Raw genomic sequence first — 12,172 nt, forward strand, 5'->3', positions numbered from 1 at the left:
AAACTTGTTATGGATTTGATATTAGATAACAGTACTAATTAACGTTAAGTTCCCTGAGTATAATCATGGCTATGGTTAAGAAGAAGAGAAGTCTAATATTTTGGGGTAAGGTGCCATGATACTTGAAACTAAAATTCAAATGGTTTAACAATAACAACAATAATTTGTATATGCACACAGATTTAAAAAAGAGCAATACAGTAAAATGTTAGTAACTGATAAAACCAAACGAAGGATATATTGGTATTGATTTATTGCAACTTTTCTGTACATCTGAAATATTTAAATGAAAAGATATGTAAAAAAAAGATAAAATAAAATCGCGCCTATACACAATTGTGAAAATGGTTATACTCTATGGGTTTTTTTTTGGTAGGCCAGTATCAACTATTTGCTCAACATCTAATAAGACACACGGAAATAACGCTTTCTAGACAACAGGCTATAAAAGAAACTCAACTATCAGCATAATATAAATGAGATGAAAAGTACACTACATGCACTCATCTTTTGGCACCTCCACTCCAAAGCAAACAAAACAGAATACAGGGGAATACTGTGAGAATTAAAGTGTTCTGAGTTAGTTCATCATATACAGGGAGGCGCCACCTTTCTTTGCAACACAGTACTGAAAATGTGAAAATCAAGTGTGAGATCCTAAAAAATGTTTTAGCAAGGGTTCCATCCACAGGGGATTTAAAAAAATAAGTATCCAAACCACACCTCATGTTTTAGATCTAATTTTCACAGAACACTTAATATTTCACACAGGCCCTTTAATTTTGTTCTTTTTCTTCGGAAATTCATTAAGTTTAAAGAATGTCTGCCTGACACCGAAACCTGATGATTACCTATTCTTTCTATGTATTTATGGAATCACTGCAATTGGAATAATTTAAGTTTTCAACTTTTTCAAAAAGCAGAGAAAATATAATTTTTAAATAATTGCACATTATACTATGAAGATGGTGACTTCACTGAAACTTCTCAATTAAACCATTAAGTGTCATCTCACTGTTTTAAGATGGCTCAAACTATTTACAACCTAATGGACAAAAATGAAATTTAGCACACAAAAGATAGATCAATGATATATAAATGATGGAGCTGTTCAAAAGTTAACATAGGTCAGGCTCTCTGCTCAGTGGGGAGCCTGCTTCCTCCTGTCTCTGTCTCTGCCTGACTCTCTGCCTACTTGTCTGTCAAGTAAGTAAATAAAAAAAAAAAGTTAACATAGGAAAGTTCAACAATCAGACTACAGAAAATATTTCTCATAACCACTTCCTACCTGAATTCTGAAAACACAAAATACTACTGGATAACTCTATTTCATTATTTAATGATGATAGTGTCACCCAAGTTGCTTAGACTATTTATCTTCTGAAAGGCAAATATGGATAAAAGGACAAAAGCACTTCTACATTTACTAACACAAGGAATTTCAACCTAAGGTACAAGGATTTAGAGACTAGGGAAGATGTAAGTAAGAAAATTCATTTCCACAAAAAGAAAGCTTCTTTAATAAATTTCTACAAGCCAGATAATATCTAAATAAGATGATAAAAAATGGCCAAACATTGTTTCTATAATCAAGTTTTTTAAATGAAAAACATTTTACTGCATTTGTATAATGTTCTAAAGCGTACCGCACATTTATAATAATTTCATACTTATGAAACCTTGTGAGTTGGGGGACTTCAGAAATATCTTTATTATTTTATACACAAGGACACAAAGTTAAAGACTTTACCAAAACGAAGTAGCAGAGACAGGTACTTGAAATGAATTAAGAGTTTCAATTAACTCTCTTTGTGATCAAAATCTCTCAATATTCTTTAAAAGCCAAAATCAAAATGAAATAATTTAACTAATGTAATAAGAATACCAGGTGCTAAGAGGATTGTAAGATAATACTATTTTTAGACACTCAGACCTGTATCAGCTGCAAGTGATTAAAACAGACTCAAAACTGCTATGGAGTTTCAGGGTGACTTTGAGTATCAGTAATACCACTAAGATGTATATACTTTAACAAATTCCTTAAAATCTCAAACTATTTGGGATAATAAATTCCAATCCTCATCCAAAGGTTTCTGCGAGGATTAAATGAGACATATATGCAAATCACTTAGTACAGACGTTTTAACTTTTCCTTATCCAGTAACTGACAACAATTCTCACCAGTTGCTTTAGAATTGAAAAACAAGTGCAAGGTATCAAAATTCATTAAAAGATCCAGGAACACATTTCGAATCTGTGAACTCAGTTTTCTTTCCCTGCTATCTCACAGATTTACTTCAGTATTTTTCAAACAAGGATATGCAGTGGTGAACTAGGATATGAGAAATTACTAGGATAATTAGGGGTAGTTTCTTGGATTATCAATTTTCACACAAATTAGGAGAGACAGAAGCTGAGTAATTTAATGGTTTAATACTAATGTAACTGTTCAAAAATTTACATATTATTTTTATATTAAACATGTACATAATGTAGACCAAAATGTAAAACACATTTTATTTTGAAGGTAAAAATAATAGACCTCTGGGAATATCTGCATTTGCTGACACATTTGTGGCCATGTGCTCAAACACAATGAATTTTAAGAAGTATTTTTTCTTTTTTTTTTTTTTTTAGATTTTTATTTATTTATTTGACAAACAGAGATCACAAGTAGGCAGAGAGGCAGGCAGAGAGAGAGGAAGGGAAACAGGCTCCCTGCTGAGCAGAGAGCCCGACGCGGGGCTCGATCCCAGGACTCTGGGATCATGACCTGAGCCGAAGGCAGAGGCTTAACCCACTGAGCCAAGAAGTATTATTAAGGATAAACTGGATCTACTAAGAGATATAAAATTCTGCATTCTAAAACCTCTATATTACTGATCCCATTTTTTAATTTTAAAATTTTAATTTTCTCAAGTCATTTTTTGAAAACTCAAGTACACATGTCAATATAACTGAAATCACAACCATACAGGTTGTAAGCATTTTAATGCACGTTTTAAATTTTAAAAAATGTACATAAAGTTGAAATATTAATGAATAATACATATACTTCACTCACCTTCCTGACATTTAATGTTTTATAACAAATTTACCTGTATGTTGACTCTTTCAATCACACAAGAAAGGACATGCAAAACATGCATCTTTGTGTCACATTCTGTAACTTGCTGCAGTAGCTGAAAAAGTAGTGTGAACATGGTTTCCAAATACTGCAGTGAAACAGAAATAAAAGGGGGGTCAGAATAGAAATAGAAATATCTTCACAAACAGAAATAAGAAATAAAATAATAAAATAATCTCAAGCATTACCTAAGTAACTTCAAATTGTTCAAGTTGCCAATATTTAGGATGGTGATTCTTTTTTATTATTGCTCAACAGGTTCATGTTAGAATTCAATTCATCCACAAACTCAATGTTTTCAGAGGAAAGCTGTGTCTTAACTTTGTGTTTACATTTTATACCACTAACTAAATTGCTAAGTGTCTTTCTTGTCTTTGCCTTTCCATAATGCCTGTTGCCAATCACATAATGTTTTGTTTTGTGAAGTCTACTCATTAAAGCGAAATGTGTATCACTAACTGTACTCGCATACTAGCTCTCTGATGTGGTCCTTAACATAAGCTGCATGGAGATACCAATTTCTGCACATACAGATTTATTATTCAAAGCATGACAGATTATTATTAGGAAACAGAAAACAAATATTCCATGTCTGGCTATTAACTCATTTCTATGTTACAAAATTACAGTAGGAATTAACAAATCACAGGATGCCAGATATTTACAAAAAAACAAACATCTGATCTTTCAGATAGTTTGCTTACAGATTTTGAAAACATTTATTCCATCCAAAAATACCTAATGATTCTTACTAATGAAAAACCTGCTCTATAAGTTTCTCTATGTATGACCTACACAAATAGTACAGATAGACTTTTTATCATATTAACTTTCTTCTTGCCCTTTTTTTTTTTTTTTAAAGAGAGGAAGAGAGAGAGAAAAAAAGCAGGGGGGAGGGAGATAGAATCTTAAGCAGGCCCTACCCCCAGCATGGAGGCTGACTCGGACCTTGATCTCATGACCCTGAGATCACAACCAGGGTGGAAACCAAAGCTAGATGCTTAACGGACTAAACCACCCAGGTGCCCCTGACCAGTCTTCTTAAGAATCCACACTACCAGGGCGCCTGAGTGGCTCACAACAAAGAAATAGTTAAGGATAACCGAAGGAGTAAAAGTAACAGACATAGATAAAATGAAACTAGATTTTTTAAAATAATTTTAAGATTTTATTTATTTGACAGAGAGAGAGGGAGAGTGAGAGAGCACAAGCATGGGGAGCAGCAGGCAGAGGGAGAGGAAGAAGGAGGCTTCCCGCAGAGCAGAGGCTGATGCCGGACTGGATCCCAGGATCCTGAGATCATGACCTGAGCCCAAGGCAGACACTTAAACAACTGAGCCACCTACGCACCCCTTAAAAAAAACCAAAAAACTAGCTGCTTTATAATTGTGAAAAAGAAATGAGTTTGTCAACTCCAAAACAGTTAAGATAGCTAAACAAAAATAAGCAGAATCAAAGTTATGAATCAAAATTACCAATACAAATAATTACTTCCAGAATAATCCAATACACTTTTAAATTTGGCTTTAATCAATAACAGATACATATAATTTCATTTATAAAATAACACTTAATATTCAAAAGACATAAGCAGAAATTGTTATTAGTCTTATAAATATTCTTACCGGTAGAAACTGATCTGTTCTAAATTCAAAATCATCAACAGGTAAAGAGTAGTTAAGGAATATTGAGAATGTATGAGATATATCAGAATAAAATATGTCTAAAAACCAAATATAATAAACCATTCAAAAACTACATTTTAAACTAAAAAATTTTACCTAAAAATTAATAATTTAAATATGTCATTAAAATTCTTCACAATGAAGTATTTTTTTTTTTAAGATTTATTTATTTGAGAGAGAGAGAGAGGGAGCATGAGCAAGGGGTGGGGCAAAGGGAGAATGGAGACAAAAGAAGCCCTACTGAGCAGGGAACCTAATGCAGAGTTCCATCTCAGGACCCCAGAATCATGACCTGAGCTGAGGGCATATGCTTAACCGAATGACCCACTGAGGCACTCATGAATTGTATTTTTAAGATTTTATTTTTAAGTAATTTCCATAGCCAACATGGGGCTCGAACTCACAACCCCAAGATCAAGAGCTGCATGTTCCACAGAATGAGTCAGCCAGGCGCCTCACCACAAAGGAGTATTTTTAAATTCTTTAAAGGATATTTAACTTCAGTGTTGTAGCTGTCTCAATACGGACCTAAAAAAAAAAAGTTAATAGTTTTTAGTAATTCTAGAGCTACTAAATATTATTAATATCAAACGCCTAAAGAATTTATTCCAAATCACTTTCTTTACTCTTTTTGTTACTACTTAAGTCACAGAGCAAATTTTCATCTAGAAATAAAAGAATATTGCTCTTACTTTGCAACAAGAGTCGAAAAGAAAAAAATAAAAAGTCCCACCCTTTCCAGTTTCCCATAATTTATTTCAGGAGCCTTTAATCCATGAAGTGCTTGCAGGAAAAAAAAGATAATTTGCCGTAAGTGTGTGGAGAGAGTGGCACTAAGAGAACAGTACAACGGGGCTGCCACAAGGAAAGAGAAGGTTGAGATAAGAGAAGAGACGGACAAATGGGGTGGGGCCAGTAAAGCTGGGAGATGTTCAACGAAGAGCAAGGGAAGAGAAAAGTAGTATGAGAAGGGAAGATGAGGAGGAAGAACACCTATTTCCATCTGCAAACTCCATCACAGGAAAGCCATAAACTACCCAAAGATATATTCCAAGATTTTCTAAATCCCAAAGTTCACAAATACACAAAGATTTATGCAACCTTCTGACTTTCCCCAATCTTATTTTCTCTGTATATCAGCACATTCCCTGGGCAAATCACATCATGACAGCTTAATCTCCCCATTATTTTCTTTCAAGTTTTACCTGTGATTTGGCCAGCTCAACTAGCACAGGCTACCAAACCCAGAGTTTCAACCCGGAGTTCAAAAAGTGAACTCAAGCCCTGACTACATTCCCTCTACTCTGTAAAACAATATATCTCAAACATTCATTTCCCAGCTGAGAGTCATTACTTTCTTAGATGCTACATTTAGTGTACCTGAAATAGCAACTGGCTTCTTCTCGGCAACCATTTTTCAAAGAAACAATTTTAACCATTTTACATGAGCTTCCGAAGTTCTGAGAGGCTGATTAGGCATGTTCACCAAATGTTAAGCATTCTATTGCCAAATCCACAGATCCAAGAGCCTCTAGTGCAGATGTTTTCCTGCCTGCCTTTCCTTTTTACTCAATGTCTCTAAAGGCAATGTGAAAATCTTCAGACTTTTAAATGATGTGCCAAATTTGCTGATCAGACAGTCTAATACACGCAAAGCACCATGTCAAGTAGTCTACCACAGACTGACCTAATGAAAACAAGAGATACTCCTGTGATTAAAAATATTCAATAATGAACTGTTATCTCCCAGGAATGTGTTGGATCCTGCAGAAAAAAGCTTTAAGAGAGATCTAGTCTTTGCCCTCAAAGAACTTACGTTCTTCAAGAGTACCAGACACCCAGGTATTAAACAATTATCAATAAAAATGTCAAACTTGAAAAGTTTAAGAACAGGATAATCCCCCTGAGGACACGGACTGACTGGTCACCTTTAAATTGTCATCATTTAGTACCGTGTGAGGCATACAGCTGGCTCTCTGTAAATAATTAAATTCACAGACAACATGACATAAAAGCCCCCAAAAAGAAAAATGGCAATCAAACTGCCAGCACACTCACCTTTAATTTGCTTCATTTTTTTTCCACAAAAGGACCACAGACACACCTAACTCATACCCCTGACATCTACACAAATTAAGTACAGGAACCAAAAGAGTCATGGGAATAATAACTAGCTGTGTTTCTACACCTAACAAAGGGAAGTCAGGGTAGTAGTACATTCAGAGGAAGAGACAAAATGAAATGAGATGACTTGCCTAGACTCTAGTTTAACTCCAAAATAAGGAAGCCAAATTAGGAGGCAAAATAAAAAGCCCACAAAGTTTAAGAAAACAAAGGCACACTTAAAAAAATGACAAAAATAAGAACAAAAGCCATTTTTGAGCTATTTAAAAAAAAAAAAAAAACAGGAAGTACTTACCACAAAGAGACTGTATGAATTTCACAGTGATTCATAAGTAATGGGGAAAAAGTCAAAACTCAAATTTATGGAATAAAGAGCTGGGGAATGGGACAGAAGATGGGTAGAAGAGAGTCTAACAATTTCTAGAACACTAATTGTTCAATAAATACTTGCCAGCAAATGCAAGAAAAGAAAACAAAGTACCCTAAACATGACTTTGCATAGAATAAAAGCCTCCAAAGGCGAATGAAATCCCAAGTATTGGGAAGTAGATCTAGACTGTGTGAACTCAGCCTATGAGTCTATCCTAACTCCCACTGAAATCTCCGAAAACTCCTGAAAATTTAACATCTAATTCCTTTACTAGAGCAAAGAAGTACCATCCAAGTATGAGAAATATTGTCAGGATCCGAGAAAGAATGAAAGCAATAGACAAATGAAGGAAAAGAAACCAGAGGTCAGCCCTACTGCCAAAGAGGATTGTTATAAAAGAAAGAATAATCAGATATTTACATATACTTACATGCTCCACTTCAGTGACAATGACCCTTAGAAGAATTGAATGAATTGAATTGAATTCCACACTCGAACTAGCTCAATGCCTCACCACTCCCACAGCCTGCCCGTAACAGTAAAGGCCATCCACACACTAAAACACCATGGTGCCAGGGCCAGAAAGAAATGGCAGTGTCTAGAGTATTGAAGACCACCAGGAAAATGTAAATAAAATTAATGGAAAAGAATAAAGTAATCCGCTAAAGAGAAACAGAATAATGACTTCATAACTGTAAGGACCTATTTTATATTTTTATATTTTAGCCAGAGGCTTCCATTGAGGTTAAATAATAACCTTGTTGTTATTTAACCCTTAAACTGTCCCTGCTCCCCGTCCCCCGGGGGACTTACTTAAAAACAAGTCCCGGAAACCAGCCTCAGGTAACAAAGCACAGATACAAGGATGGGTCAGGCCAGGTGGAGACATCCGATCAGTGGGGGGTTGCATACTGTCTCCCCAGCTACCAAGGAGTATGGGCCCCGCCCTTTGGGCGCCAATCCTAACCAAGGTGATAGGCTGGGTCAAATGTCTACTATAGGGTAAATTGTAATTCAGTTGGTCACCTAGCATCACTGTGCAGCTTTCTCTGTGTGTTACAATTTCACTGGCCAAGGCCCAACCGCATGGCCTTTGCCCTTAAAAGCTAGTCCGTAAAGGAAAGCAGGGTCGCCCTCTCCGTAAGAGGCACAGCCCTGGCCTGTCAGTTTGATTCTTGATGCTTGGCTTGAAATAAAGCTTTGCTTGACCTTCGCTTTGTATCAGTCTCGCTCCTTTAATCACGGACCCATTATTGGGGCATAACAATAACATAACTATTTAAGAAAGCCCTCCTCATTACTGGATTCTCTTTATTCCAATCTCTTAATTCTTTCAATAAACATTATCTAAGTCTTGACACCATGCGAGGCATCATGGATGCTAACATAAGTAATATTATCTTACACATTTGTACTATTATTACTTGCTATTAGTATGCTTATTTTTTTTTTGCTCTCTTCCACAAAAAAGTCAAGATCAGTTGATTATACTATTTGATACATTTCTCCTAAAATACATGTCTAAAGTAAGTTTCTTGAAAGGATAAAAATTATATTCAATTTATCTCCTTTTAAGAAAAAAAATTCTTATTTTTTGAAAAATTTTTTGAAAAATTGAGATATAACTGACACATAACATTGTTTCAAGTGTAGTTTCAGGTGTAAAGCTCATTTTCATATATTCTAAGTACCAGACACAGGGGTATAAACCTAAAACTGACTAGCGGAAGCTTACTAAAGTTTCCTTTCTTCCTGGTTTTAGAGTGGCCTAATAATTTGATATCTCAAACGCAGATTTTTGTTGATGTTTCCTTTGGAAATTATATCTACTGACTGTAATTGAATTCAGAATTCATTCTGTGAAGACACAGACTACCCCAGAGTTTAAAATCTCTGGCAGTGTTTCTGAGACACATAAAGAATGGGAAAATGAAGAAACAAAATCAAAATGGTAAGAGAAAATGAGTGACTGAAATGGGAGACCCATAAAAGGCACAAGAATGGAAAGAATTTCAATGCACCCTTAAAGTATGTCTGCCCAATCCCCGCTGTACCTCCCATTGTACACTCAGGGTTTGCTGAGTTCTGTACATGCCACTAAAAGTCCATTCTTAAGGCCATTAACTGCCTTTTCATCTTGGAAATTCATTATTTCTACACTGGTAGTTAGCCTGCCCATAAAAATGTCCATTTCTTTGCTTGAGAGACAACCCCATCACGGCGTACTTCCAAACTATAAATCTTCTGGTTGTACCACAATTCACATTTCATATAGACTTTTACAAGGGTGAAAGAATATACCAACACTAATTTTTTAGTAGCTTACTGCTAATGGTGTTAAAGGCTGCATAAATACCTGAAGTAAAACTTACCAAAAAATTTTATAATTTCTAAAATTTAAAGACGAAACTGGCTCAAAAGCCTTAAAAATCAAAAAAGCCCAGTATATTAATCAAATATTCTGGTTAGTAATCATTTGGGGTAGTACAAAGAGAAGGTCTTCTAAATGTAGTCACTCCAGTTCATTACAGTGAATAGCACTACAGTAATAGCCTACTATAGCACTGTTAAAAATAATAAAAATGGAACCACAGTTTCTATCACATTCAAAAATAAATTCTAGATAAAGAAATAAGGGTAAAGAAATGGATTAAACAATGAACAAAAAGAACAAAACAGAAATCTGATTGCAATAAAATTAAAAACCTTTCCTCAACAAAAACACAAAAGAATGAGAGTGGAAAGACAGATTCAATTGCATTTGGAGGGACATATTTTTTTAAATATTTGGAATATGTATGGAAAATTACTACAATGAGAATATAGACACCAGGAAGTGAGCATATAGGTGCTTGTTACGTTAGTCACTTAATTTTTCCTCTCCTTTGATACAGTTCTTAACTCTTAAAAGATTACAAAGTTAAAAGCCTCCTCTTTTTAAGTATGAATCAAAAATAAGCTCGGAAGTAAAAAATTCTGAAGTAACAATTATCTTAAACCTTACCAAATTTTCCCGACATTTATTACAAAAATTTCCAAATATTGCAGCACTATAAATGCTTATTCATTATGCCTCCTTCAAGTTTTAGTTCATAAAATCTGGCTATCTCTAACACATCAAACTGTTAAACAATGAGGAAAAGTTAAGTATTTCACCTAAAGCAAAAAAAGTTACTCAATTTGCATTATATTCCCCCAGATCGAATGATAATGTCAAACTGTCATGCAACTATCAGAGAGAGATGTACTCCACCTAGTGGCCCCTGGTATTCTAAGATTTTTGGGGTCCTATACTATCTAGAGAAGTTGCTTCCTCTAGTTGCTGCACTTTATCTACTTTGTCATAGCCAGTCTTATAATAACATGGCCATAACATTTGGAAGCCATACAGACAACCACAGTTGCTCAAGATTAAATCTATCTCAACTCTTTAACAGCAACACTCAAGCAAGAGAATATAGATTCTGTAAGCCAGAGAGCATTCAGATACATGAGTATCTACCTACCTACCTACCTATCTATCCACACATGCACGTGTACATGTACGTATATATGTCTGTATGTTTGTACCCTGCTGTCTGTCAATATGTATGAAGTATCTTCCCTCATTAGCCAGCATTTCTCACAAGCTGAAATTAAAGTAGTGTATCCTATATACACCAAGAGGCTAAAGTGTTCAACATTAACTTGGTACCTTACTAAAACACAGTCTTAAGAAGTAATAACAAAATAATGGTGGCAGGATAAAACTGTAGGAAGATGTAAAAATGAGAGGAACTCACTAGAAGATATATAGGAAAAGGGCAACAGCCTAATCTACAGTACCATTTCCATACACCAAGTGTATCCCTTGGATATTCCTATATTATCATCTTGGATGGTCACAAGGCAAATGAACATTTTAAAGTTTCTGATCAGTCCTGAAGTAAGAGGACTACTGGAATATTTAGTCCAGTGTTTTCCAAATCACCTGGCCATGAAACCCTTTTGCTCCACTAACACATGTTCATATATGATTAATGATTACTTTTATTTTTATTTATTTTTAAAGATCTTTATTTATTTATTTGACAGAGAGAGATTACAAGCAGGCAGAGAGGCTGGCGGGCAAGGGCGTGAAGCAGGCTCCCCGCCGAGCAGAGAGCCCAACGTGGGGCTCAATCCCAGGACCCCAAGATTATGACCTGAGCCAAAGGCAGAGGCCCAACCCACTGAGACACCCAGGCACCCAATGATCTACTTTTAAAGTGTAGAACTAAATAAATCATTTTTCTCTTTATTTCTCTCTAAATTAGTTCATTAAAAATGAGTACAAGATCCAAAAAATTTCTCTATTTCCCAAAGAAAATTAGCTGAAATTTAATCCTTCTGTAATACCTCCATAAAAAATTTTATGTCTTCTCTCTGATACACGTGACAGAAGAGCAGATGTTTCCAAATGAGAAAATAAGAATTCAAATCTTATACTTTAAAGCTATTACAAATGTAAATTCAGTCCAGCAAATACTAATCTCAGAAACAGCTAGGTTTTATTAATAAACTAAGAATTTACATAGTAAAATAAAACTGGATGGATTCCCTTGTAACTTCCCATGCTTAAAATACTGAATAATTACGACATGATGTTTAGAGTAAATTCTCAATTATTTACACAAAGTAGATAATGCTGAAGTTAAAAAATCCTAAGATTAGTTCTTTGCATTTGGAATATATTGAACTTCTAAAACAGGTTTACCCAATTGTGTTTTCCTTCACTGAACATTAAAAGGAGTTTATGTTACCATGGTATACATGTGAAAACGAAAAAGCCTTTGCTAAAGAATAGGGTTAAATTTTTTAAAAGGAGTGTATCAAGAAATGATTAAA

The 12,172-nt window shown here is 34.8% G+C and overlaps 1 protein-coding gene across 4 annotated transcripts in view; it reads right to left on the reverse strand.

Annotated features, from left to right (window-relative positions):
• The window catches only part of IPO11 (importin 11), a 210,335-nt gene that overhangs the window by 123,444 nt on the left and 74,719 nt on the right, over positions 1-12,172 (reverse strand). For 3 of the 4 annotated variants that reach the window (XM_032849832.1, XM_032849839.1, XM_032849852.1), the window contains exons 17-19: positions 5,307-5,340; positions 4,753-4,793; positions 3,099-3,215 (exon numbers count right to left, since the gene is read on the reverse strand). In XM_032849832.1, the coding sequence (XP_032705723.1) occupies positions 3,099-3,215; positions 4,753-4,793; positions 5,307-5,340 (192 nt within the window). The remainder of the gene's footprint in view (positions 1-3,098; positions 3,216-4,752; positions 4,794-5,306; positions 5,341-12,172) is intronic. The other variant, XM_032849849.1, reaches the window with a different exon arrangement.

The sequence above is a fragment of the Lontra canadensis genome, unplaced genomic scaffold (genome assembly GCF_010015895.1).
Source record: "Lontra canadensis isolate GAN:19392208 unplaced genomic scaffold, GSC_riverotter_1.0 scaffold4, whole genome shotgun sequence".
NCBI classification, from domain to species: domain Eukaryota; kingdom Metazoa; phylum Chordata; class Mammalia; order Carnivora; family Mustelidae; genus Lontra; species Lontra canadensis.